Source organism: Choloepus didactylus, chromosome 5, assembly GCF_015220235.1.
Source record: "Choloepus didactylus isolate mChoDid1 chromosome 5, mChoDid1.pri, whole genome shotgun sequence".
NCBI classification, from domain to species: domain Eukaryota; kingdom Metazoa; phylum Chordata; class Mammalia; order Pilosa; family Megalonychidae; genus Choloepus; species Choloepus didactylus.
The window spans coordinates 158,349,445-158,375,907 of record NC_051311.1 but is presented as its reverse complement, the minus strand read 5'-3'; the positions used below and the strand labels follow the sequence as shown (position 1 = coordinate 158,375,907).

The 26,463-nt window shown below is 39.6% G+C and overlaps 1 protein-coding gene across 14 annotated transcripts in view; it reads left to right on the top strand.

Annotated features, from left to right (window-relative positions):
- Positions 1-26,463, top strand: part of IKZF1 (IKAROS family zinc finger 1) — a 97,929-nt gene that overhangs the window by 15,927 nt on the left and 55,539 nt on the right. For all 14 annotated transcript variants that reach the window (XM_037837182.1, XM_037837184.1, XM_037837190.1 and 11 more), the window contains one exon: positions 7,635-7,754. In XM_037837182.1, coding sequence (XP_037693110.1) covers positions 7,635-7,754 — 120 coding nt within the window. The remainder of the gene's footprint in view (positions 1-7,634; positions 7,755-26,463) is intronic.

The following is a 26,463-nucleotide window of genomic DNA, read 5'->3' as shown; positions in this document are numbered from 1 at the left end:
TCTCATCATGGGACGTCCAGGAAGTGGAGAAGGAAGTAATGGGAGATGATGGTGGGATCACAGCCCGTCCCATTAGGAAACTCTAAGGGGGATGAATCACCAGCAAGTCTAGCAAAGTTTCCAAAGTACACATATCCGTAGACGTAGGATGTCCACCTTCAGTCTGGCCTTGTACACAGAGATGTCAGCAGCGGTGGCTTCAGTGAGCTCTGGGGTTTTCAGAATGCTTTAGAGTTTCTCAGACACAGTCAATCCCAGAAGGTTGACCTCTATGTGAGAATATCTGTCCATGTGTCATTTGTGCCTTTGCTGGATCCCCCCACCTCCATTTTCTTCAGAATTTTTATTTAATTTTTGCATTTTGGTCTGTCAGTCATTCTGACAAGAGCCCAGGTCTGCAGTGGTTCCTGCCCTGCTCTGTGGCTGCTCTCTTGAGAATTTGCAAGAGAGGATATTCAGAGTGACAGCAAACCAGAGTATAGATTTTATGCACATTACAAATTTCTCCCACCTTCACTATTTTTAAGCTGCTTCTCTAACTTACAAAGTCTCAGACTTAAATTCTCCAGTGTGCAAAGAACAGGCAAAAGGCTAGCTTTATAACTGTGGCATTTAGGTACTTCATATACTTGGTGGAAGTGAAATTTGGTCAGCAAATTTGGCATTATTTATATAAACTAAAAATGTGTATATCTAACAATCTCACAACTCCACTTTAAGCCATTTACTTTAGAGATATACTCTCACAGGGCACAAAGTATTTAAATGGATGCTCATTGTGCATGTTATTAATCTTTAAAAACTATGTAACGTCCATGCACTTGTTCATACAGCTCTTAAAAATTAGGACAGTGTGAAATACTAGTATGGAACGATGTCCACGTTACATGTTAAAGTGAAAAAATCATGTTTTCAGAATTACCTGCAATGAATTGTCCCATTCTTTAAAAACAAAGCAATTATCCCCCCACACACACACCCATTTTCTATACACTTACATATACATTTAGAAAAATCCTTGTTGATTTTTATTAATGGAAGATCAATGGTGAAAAGTGGCGTGGCTTAAGGAGGAAAGGAAAACTTGCATTTGTCTTCTAACTTTAAGTATTATTTGATTTTTTTTTTTCATTTAACACAATTTTTTTTTTCTTAAACCTAAAGAAAACTAGTATTTGGGGGAAAAAAAAACAAATGCTGGGCTCTTTGGTATGTTCTCATGTGTAACTTCTTTAGAGATGCCCAGGAGAACTGGGTGTGGATAATGATGGTAAATGAAACCTTCACTGGAGATTGGTGAACCCCACTCCTGGAAGAGAATCTCATGCACTGGATCTGCCTGATATGTCTAGGGTTGTCAAAAAAAAAAAAAAAAAAAAAAAAAAAAATGAGGATGCTGAAAAATTCCAAAGGCAAAAAGAGACCCTTTCATTGTTTATGGTGTTCTGCTTTCCTCTTATTGCTTTGACATTGGGTACCTTTAAAATTGATATTTTGTTGATGCATTTGAAGGGCATGAGACCATTTTGATCAGTACTGGGTCTACCGTTTGAAGTCCTGAAAAGAAAACTGAATACCTTAGCTTAGGTAGACATCTCTAGAAGGTTTTTAGTTTGAGGAAGAACTGGTTAAAATTCTGATCTCCTGTCTTGGTACAGAGATAACAAGTGCCTCATTTTCCTCTGATATTTTTCTTGCCTTGTCTAATGTTTTGCTAAATACTCGATTTGGCCTGGCCTTTAAAGGAGAGGGTAACTGAGGTTTACTCAAGAATGGCAAGAGGTCTTATTACACAAGACTTCCTGATAAAGGAAACTTGTTTTTGGTTGAAAAGATTTAAGGTTTGGTCTGAAGTTTGTTTTGTATACGCTGAGGAAAACAGTAATAACACTTTAGTCATGTTAAACTTTGAGCCTTCTAAACCATGATAAGAACATTTAAAGAGTTGTGTCATTTTCAGTAGAGGAAAGAATTGAAGGATACTTTTCCAACTTATTGGAATTTGATTGCTGTTTCTCCAATTAAAACCAACCACCACATCACTTTTTTTTTTTTTTTTCATTTCTTAAATTGGCAGAAATGGACAGTTAAGTATGGAAGAAGGATGTACCTATAACCAAAGAGTAGTTGAAATTCTTGGTATGAAATCTGGGTAATATGTTACTGAATCATCCTCTTTTCCTATACATTTATGCAGTGTTGTTATGTTCTGTCCATGGAAAGAAAAATGGATTTTTCTAAACTGAACCATATGAAATTGCCATTTTCATAGGTAAAACATGCTCAAATATTGGCAATTTCATATGGTCCAACCTAATATATGTGAAATACTCACTTGATAAACATCTGACTTTTTTCAAACCACCTGCCTGCTTCTTCCCTGGAATTTGCCCCGAATGTGGACTGTGCCCTGGTTTACAGTGCCTTACAGATAGTAGATACTCAACAAATGTTTACTAACATGAACTCACATGTGCTGGTAAAAATATTAAATAGGCCTGAAGGAGAATATATCTAAAAGAAAGCTATACTTTCAGTTAGAGCACATCTTACTAATTCTTTTGGTAATCTTTCTTTCTTTCTTTCTTTCTTTCTTTCTTTCTTTCTTGGCAGTCTTTCAGAAATATTTATTTGTGCATGTGTATTATTATTTTGTTGTTTGTTTGTTTTGGTTTCTAAAGGAAGAGTCAGCCTGTGGAAGTGGCAAGTGGGACAAATGGGAGTTAGGGAGATCTGGTGTCATCGTCCCATCTCTACCCGTAACTATGGGACCTAAAACAGCTTCTTTGCTCTATGGACCACACTAGTATCATCTGTAAACAAGGGACTTGAATCCACTGGCTCCTATGGCCCTAAATATATATTTGCTATTTTCCAAATGGTATTTCTAATGCGTTTGTTGCAACGTGTAAATAAGAGTATATTCTAGAGCTATATAATCTGCTTAGGGAAATAAGGATCACATATATTGAAGAATCAATGAAAATGTTAAACACAGTAACTAACACTGAATGCTTTTTAATTTACAAGGCACTGTCCCAAGTGTTTTCTTCATATCAGCCCTACAAGAACTCAGTGAAAAGGCTACAGCTATTATCTCCAATTGACTGGATGCTGAGGCTCAGATTATTTAAGTAACTGATCAGAAGTTCCATAAGAAACCAGAGATGGCTCTGGGGTGTGAGCCCAATCTGGGCTCTAGGTGCAAACTTCTTCACTGTTCTGTAGAGTTGAGAGTCAGTAGTCTTGAGTTTTTATTTGTCCCAGGGAGTATGTTCTACTAGGTAAAAGTGGTAAATGTGTGCAAAAAATCTCACCACGCAGTGGAGGAGAGGGATCACAGAACTTTGTTGGGTGAAGTATAATCTACTTGAGAAATTATTTGCTTGCAATTGATAGACTAATTATACAGTGTTCTCTAATTTCCCTCCAAATCTTCTCATAGGTAATGCTTTATTTGAAACACAGACACTAGGAAAATTAAACATAAATTGAGTGTATTTATAATTTAGCCAGAAGTTTCTTTCATTTTTCTAAGTAAGTGACATTTTATTGCATCTCCTAAATTATTCTATTTCAGTACTTGATTTCTTGCTGTCTAAACTCTGTGTGTTGGTATTTATCATTGTATTTGCACTTTGAGAAAATACGGAGCTTGGTTCTACTCATACCTTATGTTTATAGAGTATAAATAGTTATAGTTTACAAAATAATACCTTAAGCTTAGTGTGTTAGAATTCACACGTGTTATTATATTTTTTTCTTTGCAACAACCCTGTGAGGTGGGCCAAAGTCACATTTTTTACCCTCATTTTGCATGTGAGGAAAGAGTCTTAAAGAAGTAATTTGTCTGGTGCTGTCTTACTCTTACAGTTGGTTAAGCCAGAACTATATCCCAGGTCAACTAACTCCTAGTCACCATATGCTAATACTTGTATTATGTTGAGTTGATATAATAATTTTATTTCATTTTTATCATTTTAAATCTTTGGTATGGTTTTTGCATTTTAACAGATTATTTGGGAAAATTTGATTACAATCAACATGTAAAAATATTTTTGCCTTCCACGAAGTTTTGCATGAAGTGTTGAGTTTTCAGCATAGAAATCCCCCACAGTAAAAGAATGCTGAAGAAAAAAGAATACCCAGGGTCACTGGGTCAAAAAACACACGTGCGCGATTAGAGGCTCAGCAACCCCTGCTCAAACTCTGGGGGCTTTTAGGCAAATCAGATGACTTCTGAAAAACTATCACTGAGTTAAGGCAAGGCAGTGTGAATTAAAATAGAGCTCTTGGGGGCAGGTGGATATATCTAACTTTGCTTTACTCCAGCATGGACTTTTTTACTTGATGTCCCTGTACACACTGAGACTAATTTTTTATTCCCTCTTCTCCCGGTGTGTTTCTTTTGCATAGAGAGTATCTATTGATCAAGTCCAACCCGTGGTATTTTAGAATCATGATCCCTACTGTTTTCATTATTCCTTTTTTCCCCCCACATAGAGCAAATGAAAGAATTGAGATGCTAGATTAGTGACAGTGGTGAGCTCCCAGATGGATAGAATTCTTAAGAAGCATCAACTATTATGATCTTCCTCAACAATTTGTAGTTGATAATCTTCACTAATAAACACATCAGTTACATTTAAAAAAGTAACCAGGGGTAGTTGTGATGCATTTTAGCGTAACTGAGTAGAAACTAAGGCACTCCTTCTTTGGATCAGGTCTGCCTCCTCGTGTTCCTCTTTTTGTCTGGTGTGCCCTAGTTATTGAAATTTGGTCCCAAAGAATAATGTGTACTCCAAAGTTGTAAGAGGGGAGATTATAGTAAGCTTATTTTCTCAGCCTCCCCTCCACCCCATAATGTAGCAGTTAACTGTTTAAACACAGGCACCCATGTGCATGCATTGCACACCTTACATACTTTTGATTGTTGGGTTAGTTTTTTTAGGCAGTGATCTCCACTGTCAGTTTTGTGGGTTCCTTGAGAAGACAAGTAACCTCAGGTTCTGAATTTTCCAGCCTCCCCACCCATGAAATGTCCCCAGGATAAATAGAAGATCTGTGTTATACATTAAAATTCTGTGTATGGTTATTCTTACTGAAAAATTTTTTTCCCTGAACCCCCAAAAGTCCCCAAAGTCTGAAAACCATTACATTAGGCCAGTCATTTTATAAGAAAACAAGATTTGTCATATGGGTCAGATACCTCCTGCATTCCCTGAATCTATTCAGTTTTTCCCCATTTATGAAATAGGTGAAATATAATACTGACACACAGCTATTGTTGCTTTTAACATTTTCTATTAAGGACCATGAAAATTATTACTGACATCATGTGTGTTTATTTACAACAAAGCTTTAGTGTAAGATGGGTGCATTCAACCAATTTCACTCTCGCCTTTTGCTTTTTCCCTGGGAAATTTTTATAGTCCTGTCCCATCTTTATTCATCTTGCATTGGCTATCCGAATATACCCAGTAATGCTCTTTCTGAAAATATGCCAGTTGTGGTCATTACAGCTAAGCTGGAATATGAAATTGGGATGTTTATTTCCTAGAGAATGCAGTACTATTCCCCATGGCCTGTGGAGGTGCTATTTTAAATTGTTCCAGTAAAGGTCATTTCATATATTGGGGACAATTGCTGGTCTTGCCAATCCCCTAAAATGTTGGTGATATACTCTTTTGGAAGGTTTATTCAGACAAACAAGGAGCTTTCACATTCTCCCCAACCATGCTTTCTGTACATTTTAATACTTGCCTTGCCATCTTCACACTCTCCCAAAAGTGTGGGTTTGTCTAGGTGGTACTGTAAGCCAAGTTGCCAGCTCGGTCAGCAAACATGCAATTCCAACCTGCTGCTGTTCTATGAGCCTTCCTTTAGGATCTTAATCTAAATTGGCCTTCCACAAGCAGCTGGAGGGATTATTTTGCATTGATTTAGATTCTTGCCAGCTGTTTCTTGCATGTGGTTTATGTCTCATAACTCAAGGGTAGAAGTTATAGGAGACTGGTTTCATCATCAGTGGACATAGAGCATTTTCTAACAGCCATGGCTTCCCAATGTTGGATTCCTTGGAGCAGGAGAGGGTTCCCCATTGCTGGAGGCTCTGGTCAAACTTCATTCTCATTCAGTAAAAATAAATATATATTTATTCTGTTCCATACATAAAATTCTATTGCATTTTAAGTTCTGTTTCATTTGGTAAATCCTACTTTGTGAAGTATAAACAACTCTTGTATTTGTGGGGATTGTGTTTTATTTCCTATTGCTAAGAATTCATTCATTGCATGGGGGGAGCTAAGTGTCTTCATGGTACACGTGAGAGTCCCTGTCCGTTGTCCTCTCCAAGCCTCCTCTTCCCACCAAGTTCAATCAAATCAGGCAACTGGCAGAACGTTCCCTGGATCTTGAAAAGAAAGTGAGCAGACCCAGAATGTGTGGTTCTGAGCAGGACGCCCAATCTCGTGTCTTTAAAACCAAGTTAATATGAGGACATGATGAAGCAGGTGTACAAGAGGGAAAACTGGAACAAGCTTTCGGGGGGAAAATTTGACGAAACATGTCAGGACCCTTAGAAATGTATTTGCCTTTCCACCTAGCCATACAACTTCTGAAGATTTATACTATGGTGACTTTTAAGGATTTGTGCCAGGATTGTTCATTACAGTGTCATTTAATGGTTTTTAGAAATTGAAAACTATAGATCAAAAATAGAAAAAGGACTTAAGTAAATCTTGGTCTGCCCATGCAGTGAATGATTACACAGGCATTATAAACAAAGTTGTGAAAATCTGGTTAACTGGCATGTAAAGATGTTCATAGGCATTCAGTGTCAAAATGTGTAAAATCCATAGTTAAGTCTGAAAAAAGAACATGTGTATATATATATATATATACACACACATATTGTCTATAATATATAAATATATGTGTGTGTGAATGTGTGTGTATACACATTTTAGGATTGCAGGTGATTTGTTTTTTCCTTTTTCATATCTGTGTTTTTGTTTTTCTTTTGGTTGGTTGGTGAGGAAGTGTGTATTAGGTTCTCTAAAGAAACAGAACCAACAGGATGTACATGTATGTATCTGTGTGCTTACGTGTGTGTATCTATCTATATACATGTATATGTTAAGATATTTAATTTAAGTAATAGGCTCATATAGTTGTGGGGGCTGGCAAAGTCTAAATTCCCTAAAGGAGGCCAGCTGGCTGGAAACTCAAAGAGAAGTGGATGGGGTAGTCTTGAGGTAGAACTTCTTATTTTTGGAACCCTCGGTTCTTTGCCTTTAAGACCTCCAGCTGAATGGGTGAGGCCCACCCACACTGTCGAGGGCAATCTACTTTACCTAAAGTCAACTGATTGTAGATGCTCTTCCTATCTACAAAATCTCTCTGTGGCAACATCTAGGCCAGTGTTTGACCAAACACCCGGACACAAGTTGACACATAAAATTGACCATCACAGGAGTCAATGTCTATTCTATGACAAAAGGAAAAATATATGTTCATCCCAATAGAAAAGCATTCATTCAACTCCTCGTGCTGTCCCCTCAAGCCAAGTCAAAGGGAAGCCCAGGCCCCTTGGGCCTTCCTGCTGAGACTCAAGCTCCTCCTTGTCTCCCCAGGGAAGGAAAGCCCTCCAATAAGTGATACTCCAGATGATGGGGATGAACCCATGCCTGTCCCTGAAGACCTTTCCACCACTTCAGGAGGACAGCAGAATTCCAAGAATGAGAGAGGAGTGGGTAAGTTGGGTCATGCTGGTGACATTCTAGAAGGCTATTGCATGCTCTCTGCTTATAAAACCTTGGTCTCTCTCTATCCTTGAGTAGATAATGATTGAGTGACATGAGTCATTGCATCGATCATTTCCCCTCACCATCATTCTAAGGAAATATGGTATAAAGATCAGCAGGAAGGGGCCTCCTATATGAAAGAGAATAGACACAGCTCAACATGGCCTTGAGACACATGCACAGGAGAGGGTAGAGTTGAGGGGCTTCCTGGGCACTCAGGCCAGATGTCACTGTCACTGTCCTTGCTGCACCTTCAGGAATACTGAATTTTATAGATTGTATATAATAAAAATTATTCATCTTATGCATCATGGAACTAGGGCTGTTTATCTTAGAGCTTTAGGTTAGAAGGATCCACATCTGGCCATTTTATGTTATTCCTCTAATCTCTATTTCTTAAATGTCATATTTAACTGGAAAATAGAAAATCTGATAAGAATCGAGATTATATGAATTCCCAATCATTTGCATACCTTTTCCATAAAAGAGGTGGGGAGGGAAGCATCAGCAATCTCTCCAGTGGTTAACTTACACATGCTACATTTTATGTTTAGAAAACTTAGTCCACCCTCTTTATTATAAGAAAACAGAGACTCAGAGAAATTCATTGGGTTAACTAAGGCCAAATAGCAGTCTCAGCTTTAGAATCTCCATTTTCTGACGCAGAGACTAGATTTCATTCCTTTAGGAGCTAATGGTCAGCGGTTCCCTGGGATATCAATTTTCTTTTGGGAAGAAAAAAATTGCCATAGTGAGAGCCACCTGTTTGCATCAGAGAATATCAGGAAGGTTTTTTACCAGGTAGAAGTGAGGCAAACTATGGATCAGCTATATAAGTCATCTAGTCATGGAGAACAAACATAGGTAAAGCTCTAAGGGTGATGAAAGTCATCAGTCATCTTTCTATGGGATATCATGATGCAGTTACTAAGAAATATATTTTGTGTGTTTTCATGTGTCTTTGAAACCCAGTTGATTTGGGTATAATGGTTCTTTTTGTTTTTCACTTAGCTATACAGTTAATTGCACAAACAAACAAAGGATAGTGACTTAAAGCCATTTGATGTAGGTAAACCAAAAAAACAAATACATTTATCAATTAGAATTCCCTACTAGAAAATGACTATTATCTATGGGAAGGTAGGTAAGAAGAGAAGTAACATTTGTCAATGATCTGTTTGGTCTTAGGCAGGACAGCGACATTCTGGAGAATATGTTTTACTTTAATTTATGTATTTATCTTTAAAATCATCTTCTATTTATTGCAAGTGATACTGGTTTTTATTTTACACTGTATTTGCTAAAAATGTTTCTTTCAAAGCACATTTATATAAATTAAAAAGTCAATATAAATAAAAACATTAAGGCAGTGTGGTACGTGTATGATAAAAGTTTGCGAAGATGGCAGATGAAGAGTTAGTGTTTGGGTCAACCTACATTACAGTCCCTAAAGGAATCCAGTGAGAGGGGTACATGCAGAATGGATGCTCATAATTTGCCTGAGGGTGCAAAGCAAGGGGCTTAGAGCCAAAGAGATTTTAAGGGAAATTTTACTGAAATGTATCCATTGACCATTTAAATGAACTGAGAACCCAGACATCAAAGTTAGGACACCCTGGGTCATTACACAGACACCCAGTGACCTCTCACGGAAACCCCTGGAGCCACTGTAGAGCGTGAGAGCCAGAGTTGCCTTTAGAGAACTGAAAGTGAGGCTCATTCCTGGAGAGTAAAGAACAATGCACAGTTCACTCTGCGTAGGTAAACAACTGGTTCTTGCAAATGCCTTAAACTATCCTGGAGGTGTCACCCCATGTGGACTTCACATCATTGGTGTTATCCAGTGATATGAATACCACCAGGCCCCTGATTGGCATTCCTCACTGGTTACAGCAATGTGTTCTGTTTGTCCAGACTTGAGCTTCCGGACATCACATCTACCAAATACCAAATGTTGTGGAGTGGGGAGTGGATTTGATATTTCCTAGGAGCACTTTCCAATGTTTCCCTATTATGTATAGCTTGGGACTCATTCTTCTTCTCCTTTCAGGATAAAGTTTATAAAATACAAACTTCAGAATTGTAAAATTAAAAATGTCCGATTAGACCTCTTTGTTGGGCTGGTAAATGGCAGTTGAGGTAGGTGCTTTGGATGGGCAAGGAAGCTGTGCGTTGAAACATTATTTGGGAGAGTGCCTTCACTCCTGGGGCTTGGGAGCTCAGAGGAGTTACTGGTGACTGCAGTGAAACCCAAAGATGCAAAAGCCCAGATGCAGACCTAGAAGGAGAAACCGTGAGTAGAGAGGGTAGGGGTTTGAGGAGAGAAAGCGAGTGAAAGGATCACAGCCGAAGAGTTGAAAGAGACATCAAAGAAAGAAACTCTTTAAGCAACTAAGTTTTAGCAACCATCCTGCACGATTTTTTTCGAGAAATCGGCTAGCTTTAGTGTTTGGTGATATCTTATTTATTAAAGTAATTTGTACCATGTAGCATTTAAATAAATGACGTACGTAAAGAGCGTTAAGAAACAATATTAAAAAGATAGGGAAAATTAGTAAATTAAAGGAAATAAATGTGAAGCCATATTTCATCAGCTCCCTGGGAAAAAAGTCACAATAGGAAGAGAGCTTCAGAGGACAGACCACAGGAAACCAGAAGAAACCCCTCCCTTGCACAAAAGTAGTAAGAAATGCAGGAGGAAGTAGTTGTTGAAACGTAAGGCCCATGAAAGTGGCAGAAAGGGGCATGTCATGAAGGCAAGAGGCCTGGTGGAGTGGAAGGGAGTGTATCTCAGAGATAGAAGCACCTAGACCGCCCCCTTATTGTGTGCCTTCAGGCAAGGCTGTTCCCTTCCCTGAGCCTCAGTCTCCCCATTTTAAGGCAGCAACAGCAACTAGGCACATCTCACAGCACAATTCTGAGGGTTAAATGGAACCATTGAAATATGCTTTGCTGAAGACAGGATATCCTGCAAAGACATAGAAGAAGAAAGGACACAAAAGCAGAGAAACAATGCAACTTGTATAAAGCAGATGTTTAAAAATGTGTGAGAAGGATAAAGGAGCCTGTTGTACCATCACTTGAGGGAAGGAAAAGAAAGAACAGGCAACATTGCAGCACCAAGGATAGAAGAGGAATTGATTCATTAAGAAAAAAACAAAGTGCATAGACTCGGCACACTGAAAAGGATGTCAAAAGAGAGGGGGATGGGTTACAACAGGACCAGACCAAGGGAAGAGTGAAGGTGCTGGTCACCAACTGACCCAGGATAAAGCCAGGGGCTCTGGGTGTTACTATGGAAATTTCGAGGAGAAACGGTGAGAAGCACAAGATGGCAAAAGGTGGGAAAATATTTGGTAATGATCACCTGCTGAGGAGTGTTTTAGAAACAGACAGGGAATGCTTTTGGAAAGCTGTGGAGCCAATCTGAGCACTAATTACCAGCGGCATGTCTAATCTCGACAAGAACAGTCCAGTAGTAATAAATGAATTATTGGGAAACGGTAGGAAACAAATTCCTGTGATGGGGGAGAGGGGAGGTGTTCATACCTGGTTGGTGGAGCTGTTCCCAGAACGAGTAAGGGAATGGTTTCATACGTCATTGCTTCATCCAGGGTTGAAGAAACACGAGAGGAGGCCTATTGGGATGTAGTCATCAAAATGGTCTCTCTCGTGAGATTATAGCTTCTTCTGAAGTTGTCTTAAAAAAGGAGAGAAATCTCATCTCTCTGAAGTGGTTGTACGTGAAACTGCTTTAAGCAAAAGATGTACTCCATAAACTCTTAAGGGCAACCCCAAACTTGCTCAATAAACCATAATACTCATACTAGAAAAGCGGAAAATGGATAGAGATTTATTCTGAAAACTGTTGACTCGAGGATCTTAAAAGCTTTTCACTTAGGAATTACGTCCAGATTGGTGTCGAGAGAGTGGATATAAGTTTTGTATTTTAAAAAAACTAAAAACCTAGCTATTTTCTTTGTTGAGTCAATAATCCTCCCATCTCTTCCTTATTTACATCATGAATTTCTTTTTTCTAAGTTACTGACTGCTCTTCCTAAGTTGTCCTAAAATTGACCAAGGGTCCTCTGTCATTAGAATTCTTTTGGCAAACAAACAGGTCATGAGGTGTATTTCCGACTTCAAAAATGAGGAGACGGTGGCTGTGAATTGAGCTGGTTCAGACACTAGAGAGGCTGTGAATAAAGCAGGAGGGCCCCCCATGCCCCATAGGAATGCAGATGGCAGGGAAGGGGGTTTGGTGAAAGACCAAAGGACATAGAAGAAGGATTGGAAGCAAAATATGGGAAGACCATGCCTGTACAAGATGACTGTCAAGTTTAGGGTTTAGAGTAGAATCAAGAAGAAACCCAGGCACAGAGCACTGTAAAGCTGTAGGACTGAATTGAAAAGATGATTTACACAAGCGTATGGTTGAAGTAGAGGAAGGCTGAAGAATTGCTACTGATAGGAGGTTGAGTGAGCGTAACAAATGACTTGGCTATGTGAATGAGATAATCGAGTACTCATATGAATAGGTAAACAGAAGGAAATGAGATGACTGGTCTGAGTTTGAATATGGGCAGATAATGTATATTTATATATGACTCTATGTTCTAGAATGTTCTTCTTTTGCTTTTGCTCTCTTCAGTGACCGACTCCCACAGAGTTGTGTGGTGATAACCATGGTTTTAGTAATAGTTCATTTCAGGACTTAATTACCATAGGTGGCATCTTACAGCTTAGTGTTTAGCAGGACTTGGCTCTGGGCTGGGCCTGGGAGATAGCTTTCTCAACACTGAATCAACAGACCTGTGGATCCTTCCGCTTGAATAGTCTGATCAGGATTTCATTCACCTTAGCAAAAAATTGGTCTAGATTTTCCTGGAATCCAGGAAAATGATTGTATATAAAAACAATTCTTTTTGATCCATTGTCGAAGTAAAAATTCCTTTACTTGGTCGTGAGTTCTAGAACTGAAGTGGGAACTGCAAGAAGAAGGATGCATTTTTAATTGGTTCTACTGGTGCCAAATCTCACAATCATTTTAAAGTTTTAGGCAGGATACCTAAGGCTTTAGAACAGCGCTGAGGGGTACTGAGGGTAGACGAAAGATGGCGACACTTCTCTTATAGCCTGGGAGGGAAGAGGGGAATGCTAGAGAAGTTGTTCACAGTGGAAAGAGAAAGCCGTGGGCTTTGGCGTTGGTCTAATTGGAGATTGGGCAGCCGGCTTTTGAGTACGGATACGGAGCCTGCTTATCTAATCAGCAGTTAGAGGAAGTTGTTTTTATCTGTGAAATGCATCTCTTCTGAACTGATAAACCCCATTTTAGCTAGGGAGAAATATTATCTAGCAGCATCTGAGCATTAGCTGCAGCTGAGCTCCAGCATGTTCAAATAAATGTGAAGCACTCAGAGAAAGGAGTCTCAAAGCAAAAAACTGTCTGCTGAACTTAGGTGGTGTGTGTCTTGTTTCTTTCTTTGTTTATTTCTCCCCCCTTTGAGGAAAAACTGAAAGCATATAATTAGAATTCTTATTTGTCTTCCTTTTGTAGTTCCTTGTTCCCCCTCACTGTTTAATTATTGTGTAATGGCTTTGATGAGGCAAATTTTTAAAATTCTGTTTTATTGATCTCATAGTTTCCTATGTGTGTCTGGAAATGCCTCATGATAACAGTAGGTATTGCCATCAAGAGCACATCCAAACCAAAATATTCCCATTTTAAAGCCTCTCATTTCCCTGAATTCCCCAAAACTTGAGATCGCACATTTAAACAAAATTCTTTTGCCTACTCTCCAAGACTTTTAAATTTGGAAGAGAAAGGCTGTTATGTAACAGGCGCATTGCTTTCCTATTCCAAAGTAAATTTTAACTTGCAATCTTTCCAAATTGACTTTGGATAAACTTTTCTTTAATTAACTCAAATTTGTAGGTCAGCGCAAAACATTCGGAAATTGTGATCTTCTTCACAGCACATCATGACACACAGGTACTCTAAAATGAAAATAAGTGATTTTGTGCTGCATCTGGTACCATCTTGTTCTAGGTTTCGGTATCGACAGGTGGGAAAAGGCAGCAGAAGCTTAAGAAAGTTCCTTGGGGAAAGCTGCAACTGATGTGCACGTGTGTTGGGCAAAGACCACAGATGTTTACTTGTAGAAACAGAATGTTTGTGCCTGGGAGCATAATTTAAGGATAGTATGGTTCCTGATTCTATTATTTACTAGCTCATTGGCCCCAGAAGGTTATTTAACGACCATTTCCTGATGTGTGCAGTGAGGGAGTCCCCTGGTGTGGTCGCTGTAATACACACATGTAGTAGGACACAACATACCTGATCATAAGGGGTAGCAGCTGTCAATATTTTCATCATTTTCAGTGTTATGCCCATTGTAGGACACGCTGAGATACTTGGAGACTGAACTGACATGTGCCAATGTGTCGATAGCACCCTGTGAGGCAGATGACTTCAGGGGGAAATGCTTAGTAAAACATGCACAGAGGCCATTCCTACAATGGACATAAAGTCCTTAGCAGTTGCTGGAAGGATCCAGCCTGGCCCTTGTTGTCCACTGGTGGAGACAGAGGGTCAACTAGCCATTAGACCCCCAACTGGCAAATGCGCTGATGGAGGGGCACATCTGGATGCTGTTGGAGATGATGTGCTCACACCTGGAGGTGTTCTTTTCCTTCATAGAAGGGCCAGCTATGTCCTCTCTTTCTTATATCTGGAGGTTAATGAACACAAAGTCCTGCACGTTCTCAAGTGTATGACCCAAAGCAGAGTTGCTGTCAACAGAGACGCTGTCCCTGGGCCTCCTGTTCCCTCCTAGTTCTCCCTGCCCTGCCAATTTCACGTTTGTATTGGTGTAGATACTGTTTGGGTTGACTTAATACTGTGTTCAGGCTTTGGTTTCTCTGACTCTTAAGAATTAAGTAAACTGCATTTAATAACAGTAATATTTATTGATCCCTTCTCTGTACCAGGCAGATGCATCCACTGCCTTAAAGAAAATTACAGTTGAAGGTTGGAGACTAATTTCTGTGTACTAATACACAGTAAAATGCACAAGAATTCAATTTTTTTTTCCTTGAGAATGCAGAGAAGAAAGGAGTATTTTTAACAGAGGTGGGGTGGACAGGGAGAAAAGGATTGGGGAAAATGTACACAGGGGTTGAAGCTTGAGCCAGGCTATGAAAGGTGAGTCTGGTTTTGACTTGAGGAAATGCATGATGAGTGAGAGGAAGGAACGAGGTTGGGCAAGGGTATTGAGGGACAGAAGTGTCACAGTGACACCTCTGGGGAGTGAGGGATGGGGTTTGGCTGGGGGATCTTCAGAACATTTTGATCTAGGAAATAACACCTTCAGATCTGTGCTTTAGATAGACTCCTCTGTTGACAGTTCACAGGGGGACATTAGTGAGACTTTCGGTACAAAGGAGGGATGATTAGGACGTGAACCTGGAGACAGGGGCCAGGAGCAGCTGATCCCCAGGAGTAGCCATGATCTTTGATCAAGTATTTAATTTGGGTACCTGAGAGAAGTGACTGCAATTTCTACCTGGGTCTTTGGGACCACAATGATTCTACTGAACAATAAAGGAAATATACAAAGAGTTGAAGATATCTTGAGATCCAGTAGACCATACAAGTAATGGTTCCTAGTGAGAGAACCATCCAGAACATGGGAAATGGAAGAGATAGAGAGAGCTAGTCCAAGGTATGGGATGACATTAGCCAGAGAGGGACAGTGGAGCAAAACATCAGGCACACCAAGGGCCTTAGGGAATAAATATGTTTAAATGTCCAGAAGAAGCAGCAAGGAAGGAGACAGAAAAGGAGCTGTTTGATTCAAGAAAAATTTCAAGAAGGAAAAATAGCATGGGGAAAAGAGATTTTCAAGCCAGAGATAACAGTGAAAGGGTTACTTGTTACAGCATGAGTAAGCAAGATGGTGACCGAGAAGGAGGCCTTTGGGACATCGGTGGTGAATTTCCCAAGAGTAGCTCAATAGAGTGGTGGGAGCAGAGCCAAAATATAGATGGACTGATAGTTGAGAGGGTGTTGGGTTAGGAAAGCAACACTTGTGGGCTGATAGAGAAATTAGGAGATAAAGGGAGGGAAAGAAGGAAGTAAGTTGACGGGGTTGTGAGACTAGGAGAAGCATTTTCAGGTTGACCTTTCCTTTTTGAGACGAGAATATTTAAATATGGTGGAAGACCCATAAGAAGGGACCAGTGAAGAAGAAAAGATTAAAATATAACACCCAGGAGGAGTCCCAGGGGAGCCAGGGGTCAGTGATCAAAGAGGAGGCGTTGAGCCAATGAATGCCTGAGGCTTGTTCTAGGCCTGGAAGTTTGCACCACGGATGTCTTCATGGCTCTCATTCTCCCATCACAGCCTCCATTCAGAAGTCCCCACATGAGAGACAATGTGACCTAAGGTAGCAGCCTCGCCATACTCTATCCTTACCCTGCTTTATTTTCCTGTATAGCAGCACATGTCACCACTGTCATGCAAAGCACTCTGCTCTGATCTGCTCACTGCTGTGTCCTCAGCATCTGCAGCCGTGACCACAGGTGTCCAGTAAAGGTAGGGTAGTGGCATTGCTTCCTGAAAGAGAGGAAGGGAAATGGAGGGGGTAGGACAGTAGAGAGAACTTTTAGTTGAGAGAAAGGAATTTAAGGACCTGTTCGATGTCCATCATACCTATTATTTGAGATCCCTGCCTTTTAGGAGGAACAACTGGTATTTTGTGCAGAGAAGCCTTCATTATGTGAAACTGTCCCACCCATCAGGACATCTAACAAGTCCCACCACTGCCTTCTGAATCCACATAAGTGCTATCTCACCCTTGTCATCATGCACCCCAAAATGTCCCCACATCTTTCCAAATATCCCCAAGTGAGAACCACCCATTGAAGTGACACCATTAACCTGAACACTTTCATTCTCACATGGTTTCATACATCCCACTCATGAGAACTTTGCAAATTCAGAGAGCCAATCTTTGGTTGAATGTCTTAGATTCTCTAATATAGTCAGTAATATTACAGAATATAAATTATGAATTAAAGTAATAGACGTATCTGTAGAAAAGTTGGACCAAAAAGGTTAGAAAAATTCCTATCCTCACTTTTCCAACCATCCTTCTAATTTTCACTTATGTCTGCAAAGGTGCATGTTAAGTTTATTTTTATAAAAAGAAACCCATATTAATTTTGCTCCCATTTTATTCTGACAACTTAATTTCAAGATCCCATTGAACCTAATGGTTCTATTAAGAGAACTAAAGAGGATTCTTGGATTAAATGCACAACCGGAGTGGATAAATAGCATTTTCTGTGACCAGGTTTTTGGTCCCAGTTTTATTTTCTGGTTTGTCCCATCTGTCTTGAAAGAATAGTTAGCTCTGTATGTGAAACAACCAACCGACATTTTGTTGGCTTTCCTTCTACATGGGGTTTCAAAAAGAAATGGAAAAAAAAAAAACACAACAAGTTTTGAGCTGTGGTTGCCAGTTGCCACCTGTCCCCTATCTGGTTAGGACATTTTCTGATTTGGGAAGTGTAAATATAACCCAGAAAAAAAAGCTTCCCCTCCCTTTATGCAAAAGTAAAGAAGGTTCAAACAGAGCATAGCCTAATCATTGCCCTGTAAAGTTTCCACAGAACCAGTTAAATTAAATGAAAACATTTGCTCTGGTGGTGCAGCTCAGGAAGTTGCCCTTACTGAGTCTTCTAGAGCTAAAGTCTGAGCTACTGTATGTCACTAGATAAGCCCAGTTTTCTTCAAAGCCTTAACAGGAACTACATTTCACAAATTACCACAGATCTGCTCAAAATTTTAAACCCTTTGCCTGTTAGGATTTGTGGGATAACAGAAAGTTTGAAGGAACTCAAAAAGTATGCTCAGTCTGGGGTGTGCTAGAGCCAAATTGGCTGACTGTTCAATATCAGGAAAATGCACAAGCCTGTTAAACTGTTGGTAGTTTGAATTTAACCACAGTTGGAATATTTACACCATAGAAATTGGCAAATACTAGAAATGCTTTCTTTCTGTCTTTCTCTTTTTGGAAGCTGGTTTGCCTGCATACCACTGGCTTAAATGCAATTATAATGTTCTGACAGATACAGTGAAATGTGAAAGAAGGAATGATTTTGTGGGTGGCTCTTTGTGTGTGTGTGTGTGTGTGTGCATGTGTGTTATGGAGGAGCAAGCCTTCTGAGGAAGGGGTGTAGGGAAGGAAGGGAGGGTATTTTGTCCCACAAAAGAATTGACTCCAAATGGCTCCTAATAAAGAGCCATTTCCAAATTTATGGACAATTTCCACAACCTGGAAGTTTTGGACCAACTAGACTATCTATATTAATAAATAAAATACTTCTACAGCATTTTAAAATTTGTTGTGGTGTGATTAGAAAAGAATTTACTGTCTTTATTATTATTTATCACTATTACTATTATTTTGGTTTGAAGAACTTTAAAATGCCATGTGAAGCTTGTCTACGTTGCATTAATGTCCTACTAAATTACAATGATTTTTCCAGGATAGCTTTAGCCTCACGATAGCCTTCTGAACATGGCGTTGAACTTGGTCTTCTGAAAGGAACTTGTTATTGACTTTCTTAGATTGAATACAACCGAGATACGTGTATAAAAATCTAGGGGGTTAACCTCTTCAGTTTTCCACATGGCGGCTTCCTCAGGACACTTTCTCAGGAAGGGCTGGTGCTAACGGCCAGGGAGACTATGAAAAAGTGGGTTCCTGGAGGCCCCCCTTCTCTTTAGCTTTTTCCACCCATAGGGATGGCTTTGAAGCACCTGACACTGGCTGTAACTAGATTAACCGAAGAGCCACTTCCTGCCCTACTTTCAGTCAGGGAGTTCAGCCGCCAAATCTTGCAGGGCCAGGCCTGGGGCGTGTCTGCACGAGGCAGGCGGCCAGGAGAGTGTTTTCCCCTCCCGGGGATGTGGCTGCAGGCTGTGGATTTCCACTGAAATCCCCGGGGCAGGATTTCAGTAAAGGCCTGACTATTTGGTGTCTTGTCTCCCCAGGCTGGCAGCCTCCAACAGGGGTCACTGCTGGTAGTCAGTGACCTCCATTCTTTTTTTTTTTTTTTTGGAGTGAAAGACCGTTGGTCTTGGAGTGACACCCTGCTTGCTGAAATGAGAAAAGGGCCTTTTATTATAGCCCTGGGGGCAGCTTTAGGATTATTTTTATTATTATTCTTGGAATCAGGCGGGATTGGGACCGTTTTCACAATTTCTCTCTGCCCTACAGTTGGACATGGTGGCAATAAAAGTACAAACTTGCCACCTCCACCCCCCTCCCACCCCCTGCACTTCTATTGGCAGCTTCTGCTCCGGCCATAATGTTAAATAATGACAATTAAATATTATCTGGTGTAGCTACTGTTTATTTAATCTCAGCCTCATAGTTTAAGCAGTCTTCAGGAAAATTGGTATTGGATAGAAAATGCTGTGGTTTTAAGTGAAGTGGTTTTAATCCTGAGAAGGCAGTGGAGGTAATTTTTGTCCCTGTAAATACTGCATTCACTCCCATTTCCAAATAGTGTTATTATTACAAATATGTCATCTCAATACTGATATTTTTATATTGACTTTATAGCTGGGGGTGTTAAAAATTCAGTTCAGGGTTGGTGCTCCTTAATTTGTTTTTCCCATTTTATAACTGTTATCTATTACTGATGGAGTGTCTTTTAAAATCTTATCATTAATATCAGCCTTTTCTGTGCATGTACAACACACTCACCTGCACAAACTTGCAATGTTGCACGTGGGGATTTTCCTAATCAAGCCCTGGGTGGAGAGTCTGGGCTTTATGCCTTAGGAGACATGGGACACTGAACAGCCCTAGTAGGGAAGAAGAAAGAAGGCTTTAAAGCTGAATTTGATAACCAGCATTTCTGGAATATATTTCTGAAATACAGGACTCAATGAAACATTCCAGAGCAGTGCTGTCCAGTGGAAAATATAATGCAACTCATGTGTGTAATACTCAATTTTTTAGTAGCCATATTAAAAAAGTAAAATGACACCAGTGGAATTAATTGTAGCTTGTTTTGTTGAACCCAGTATACCCAAAATATTTAAACATGTACTCAATAGAAACAATTATTAATGAGACATGTTGCTCCTCTTTTGTACTAAGTCTTTGAAATCCAGTGTGTCTTTATCTACCCTTAGAGCACATCTCAGTTTGGATTAGCTACATTTCAGGTGTTTATTAGCCATACATGGCCAGTGGCTACCCTTGTGCACGGTCAGGTGTTGAGAGCGCCATAGAGAAGTGACCCCGTTCTATTATAGAAAAACTTTTTAGATTAATCCTTGCTGGATTTTAGCAAGAAAAACAAAAAACAAAAAACTTAGTCATTTATCTACTCTCTAAAAGAAGTTTTCAAATCAACTTGCTTTGCAAAACATTTCCTCCAATAATCATCACAAATGAATGCAGAAAAATTTGCTTTTTACCTCTCCCTTCTTTGACCAAGATTTGATTTAGAGAAACCCCAGGTCCAAACCAATATTTGGTTGATTTTGGTTGATTTTCTGTAACTCTGTTTTAACAAAAGGTGTGGTAGGCTTTTGATTACGTGCAAAGTAATGAGAATAAAGCATAATGTAAACATGTAAATCAAATTTGCCTTCCAAACTATCATACCTGAATGAAATGCAGAAATTTATTTCTTTTCATTTTGGTTGTCACCCATTCATTTTGTTTTTGTGCACTTTCTTTGGTAATTTTTTTGAAAGTTGGTAAACCCTTTTGAATTTTTTTGAAACCAGGCAATTGCTTTATAGACATAAAGCAAATTTTAAGAGAATGCCACTGAGGACAAGCACTAAGTAAAATAACCTCCAGACGTGGAGACCGTCAAAGCTCTGATACGGGTTTTGCAAAAATTATTGAGGATGAAGTCTCTTGTTAACTTCCTAAAAGATTGCTGCTGCAACCTGATGAAGCGATGGAATACAGGTGGTAAAAGAAAGGCTGTTTCTTTTTCTTTTCTTTTCTTTTTTTTAATGAAGAGGGGAAAGAGGAGAAGAAAGCTGCCTTTCTGCAGCCTGAGCCCACAAGCTGCTCTTTCACCTTCGGCGCCATGTCCTGACTGCCCAAGCATACACCAACCCTGGCATTTGACCCAGCTCAGCTGTGTACACCCAGACCCCAGCCTTCCTGTGTCGGGAACACCTCATGCTTACTAGCTGATGCGCTTCTTGCATTTCAAGAGACAGCTTGTACTTGTGTGGCTGTTAGATTTCCTGGGCACTCCATGATCCAAAGAGTCACAGGTTCAGCCTTGTGGCTTTGAGTCTGCTGTTTTTGTCTTTTGGTTTACCTTCCTTTCTTCCTTTGTTTTTCTCTTTCCTTCTTTCTTTTTTGTATACATACTCTTTTTTAACATTTCATATCGGATACGCTTTCACTGAGATTCTGATACTTGAATTAGAATCAAGTATCAGAAGGACCATTGACCAAAATCTTTTGCCCAGGAATAAACTTTTACAAGGCATAAGGGACATACCTCCACATTCCCCACTGGGGATTGCCACCCTGTGTGACTGGAAACCTAAACAGAGGCACAGTTGGCAGTGACTGGAGGAGTCAAAGCCAAGCAAGTCACAGGGTCACTAGCTCTTGCTTTTTGCTGCTGCTTAACGGAATTTGACTGCTGGATTACCTGGTTCAGGACTTATTGGCAATGAGAACTATTGCTTTGTACCAAAGGATTATACCAGAGAAAAGCACATTGTGGTGAAATAGTTATGGTCTCTAGCAATGAAAAGTGCATGTTTCTTAACTCCATGTATGTCAAGTGTGATTATGACATAATGGGACTATTTTTTAAGGACCGATATACCCAACAAGTGTTCAGCTGTCTTGTTCTCTAAAGTAGCCTTTCTGGGAGGATTTTGTATTTATTCAATTGCTCGCACTTACGTTGCAGTTCCCTCTGATGATTACCTTCCAAGGCCCAGACCCATCCTTGTGCATATTTGAGGCTGGATTTTATTTTTCTTTTCAGAAATAGTCAAAGTCTTTGGGGAATCTAGTCCTTTGAGTAAAGTATTGAATTAACCTGGAGGATGCTTGTTTTTGTTTGAAGACAAAATATAATTGTAAAGCAGTGAGAATTTTTTTCTGGGCTGACTTATAAATTCTCCCTAAAAAAACTTCCAGAAGATGAGTCCAGGTGGTTATAGTAGATTTTCAAGCAGAAGTTCTGGTTTTAAGTCTCAGCTCTCTGTCTGTCTGGAATTGTGATGTTGGGGGCAAACCTCCCTCTGAGATCCACTTTATTCATCTGCAAAATACATTGATTGAGATCATATTTTTTTCCTGAATGTATGATGTATAAAGTGATATTTTAAAAATTCTTTGCATAAGTGGAAAGGATGAGCGTTTTGCTGTATGTTTACCATATGCATTTCCTCATATATGAATGAGCAGACAACATTCTCTGATGACCTCTCTGTCTTCGTTTCTTTGTCCTTTCCAATGAATCCTCTACGCATTCATTCAGCAGCATTTATAAGTGCGTCTTTGCACCATGTTGCCAAACCATAACTACAGGCCATCCATATCTGACCTTTACATTCTTTGCCCCTAGGAAACATGTTTTACAACCTCCAAACAATTTACCTGAGTTCATCTAAGTGAATCCAGAACCCTTCTTCTCCCGTGCATCACTACTGAAAGTACAGAAACTACATAGATAAAGAGATCCAAGATGTGCACCTTTGAGCATTTCAATATAAGTTACCAAAGTTGTACCCAGTTATTTTGTACCTGAACTTCATGCACAGCTAGGTTGTATGTCCCTTGCAGGCAGGTAGGAACTTCTTATGTGGCTTCTCTGTCATATCACATGATGTGGGATAAAAAGTAGAAATCTAATGAGCATTTCTTAATTTGACTTACAGAAACACTAAATTCAACTTGTTGCAAAACTTTCTTTAAAATCCCTTTGCGTGAGACTGCCTATAAAAAGTAGGAAATCATCTTAGAAGGGAATTGAAAGTTGGGAGCCAACATTTTAACCATCAAATGAAAATAATTACAACAAAAAGGAAGAGGACAGTGCTTGCAAAGTTGGAGGGGAATGAAATGTGTCATATAAAAATTTAAATAAAATATAGATGGGAAAAATGAGGGAAAAGAAGGCTTTAAGTTTTGCTGATAACTAGAATTTGGTTTGCAGTCCACACTCTCTGGCCTTCTCCCAGTACTTCAGGGTACAGGATACAATCTCAACTAAGAGCTTCTGGTGTCTCAGAAATTATTAGTGCATCCTACATTGAATATGCATCTTATTGAAATGTGCCTAGGAAGAGACTGTGAATCTTTTTGATCCTATTCAGTCTTGAAAACTGAAAAGAAACATGAATGCTTATTTAACTTGTTGCCCAAAACCCCAGTGCCTCCAAAGTATAGTCAATAAATGTATTTATTGACTCTTACAAGCTCTTGCGCTAGATGTCGTGGGGAAGCTAAGACATATAAGAATTAGTTCCCTCAAGTAATTCAATAAACTGTGTATACCTAAAGAGAATCTTAACACCACACTGCACGGTAGGCTTGGAGCTAAATAACTATCACAGGTTTCAAGTGGTTTCAAATCACAGGGGATTTTTGTTTTTTTTATTCTCCCCAGAAATCAAGGGACCAAGATGGAGGTGGGGTTGAGCTGGACTTTGGAGATTCAGTTAATGAAACAACTGCTTTTTAAGTACCTGTTCTCTCCCAGGCACCCTCCTAACCACAAGGGTGGACAAGAAAGACAAGACTTGTGGGGTCCAAGAGTTTACCTTCTGGTGGGGGAGAGGAAGGCTTCAGCTTCGCAGAAAGAAAAAAAAATGTTAAAAAGAGAGAAAAAAGAAAATACAGACTAAACTTTCTTCTTGTCCCGCTAACACTTCTGCCTGGTTTTGAACAGCTGTTGGTCTCAATTAAACTCTTTAGTTTGATGAGTCGCCGTTCCTGGCCACTTTTATTAAATGCCCTGATTGTAAAGAGTAGCTTCTGTCTTGACTTGAATGAAACAAAACAAATTTTAGAAGAGCTTCTAATTCTGACACCTTCCTCCCACTCCAGCACCCACAGATCTAGCCATATACACAGTTTGCTTTGAACAATGTTATGATATTGCTGTGCAAATGGTTTCCCACTCGCATATGGTGTAGCAGATGGAAGGCTGCTCAGTAAGGATTAGGTCACTGCCTCAGTGTATCAATTCTTTTAGCATCCTTGATAGGTGATTGTCCAGCCCATTTGGACACCTCATGAGGCAGCCCACTCCAGACTTAGAGAAGCATGTAATATCAGAAAAGCCTTGAATGAAGGCTGTTTCTATCCCCGGAGCCATCTGCAATATCACTTCTGTCTCTTCTCCTTAGTGAGAGAGTCCTTCACATCGCTGAAGACAGTTGTACCAGCCCCACTAAATATCCCATTCTCCTGAATATCACTAGTTTCCTTGTAATATAGTGAAATAAACACCATAATACATTTGTCTTGCTGCTTCTTGTTGTTCTTATTACTTCATCTGGGACGTTCTTCAGTGGGACCAAGTTCCTTCTACAACACTGCACCCAGAGGATTCCCTGGCTTTGGCTGAGGATGCAGAAGGAAAGAGAAAACACAGTCCCTGCCTCTGGAGGAGCTAGCCTATGTCCAAAGTGACTTTTGTTTCCAGACATGATGGAAGACAATGTGTCAAAGCAAATTTTGTAATTCTGCAGGACTCATTGCTCTTGTTCCATAAAAGCATGGAGTATTCAATGCATTTGAAGTGTTTCTGAACTTTATTATATACTGGTCTAGATCTGATTGGCAGAGAGCTGAATAGGAATATCTCCTTCCCTACTCTTGGGGCTGCATTCCTCTCCATGCAGCAGCAGCAGCAGGTACACACAAATTGTGTTAGGTTTTGCAGCCACAAAACATCTTAACTGTCAACTAGGAACTCATGAGTCAGTTTCTCAGGATTGGCTGTTAAGACCTATCTCCCTCATCTTGCATTTGTGCCTTTGATACTGGATCTAAGTGTAGGGTCTGGCAATTATCGTATCTTGTTTGATTCAGTAGGTTTCATTGCAGTGGAACCACTGTATGTACCAGATGCAGGTAGAGTGATGCATAAGGCATAATTGCTACCCTGAGATGGTTATATCTACGATACCTTCCTGAGATGCCTGGTAGAAAACATATATTCCATTTACAGCACTCTTATTTGCAGTCTAGTAATCTTTTATTTAAAAAACTGCAGAAGAGATGAAATTTGGCATAAGTGAGCTTACTAAGGAGTCCACTTTGTTCTCTGTGTAATTCCCAGCCTCCCTGTCCATATAAACACTTTTAAAGGAAGCAGATTATGATGCTTTGTCAGTAGTCAAAGCTTAAGGGCAAAGTCAAATACTTAAACCATTGAAAACTAGGTTTTTGCACGTTCCTTAAGGATCAACATCACACCATGCATCTAAGCATAAGAAGAAAAATATGCCATTATTCCCATAGGATCGTTTCTTCAATTCTGCCTTATTCCACGGGAAGTGAGTCTTCCACGTGACTTTGTCTATTAGACTTTGAATTGAATTGAATTTTTACTTTTCGGAGTGGCAATATTGCCATTAAACAAATTGAGCCTTCTCTTAAATCCAGAATTTCAGGAGCTAGGTTGAAATGTTTGGTATGGTGTCACATTGTTTTGTAAATCATTCTAGTGCATTTGGTACACCATTGATATGGAAAGATGGCTTGGAAATTTTAAGGGAAAGGGAAATCAGGCATTTATTTTGGTACAATGGTACCAAATTAAAACAAGAGTGGCAGTGGTTTTGAACCCATGGACGTTCTTCAAGGCAAGTACAGAGACCCTGCCCACTTGAAAAGTGAGAGGAGCCGCCATTTTGTTTCATGAATGAACAAATTGAGCTACTACGCAGGTGCGGTAAAAATCAGGCAACTCTTTTGAAGATGGGGAAAAAGTAAACAAACAACATGAGATAGTATGAAATGATTTCATTGTTATTTGTTATTTTACACAGGACGAATACCCATTCATTTAACAAACCTGTGCTGGAGTCATGTGCTAAGGGCCCCAGCGCTTAAATAACTGACAGTCTATTGGAGAAAATAGAGTATACTGGTTGTGGTAATTAGGTTTATCTAATTTAATCCACACCGTAGGTAGGTGTTGGTTCCCAGCACACGCTCAGTCCCTGGCACCACCTAGAAATGGGAGTCTGCTTACAGCTGGCAGGTCTTCTGTTTGGTTACTTGGTTGGACAGTTTATAAAATTAATGAATTTAAGAACTTGATCTCCAAATCCCCAACCTGGTATGAACCCCAGTTTTACAGTGGTAGATCTTTTGCTCTTTTGACCCTTAGATGATACCATTTTTTGTTTCTAGTCTGCGTGTTTATAATCCTTATAACTGTCCAAACAACAAATAGTAGCTGAATGAAGTATCAAAAAGTATTGCTATTGTGTTCTAAATAGCATTAGTAAACTCGTAGGAAAATTTCATCCTGATAACTACTCTCGGTTCAGTTTAATTCCTGAAATATCCATCAAGCATTTACAGAGGAATAAGACAAGCCCAAGTCTTCCTCTGGTGGTGGA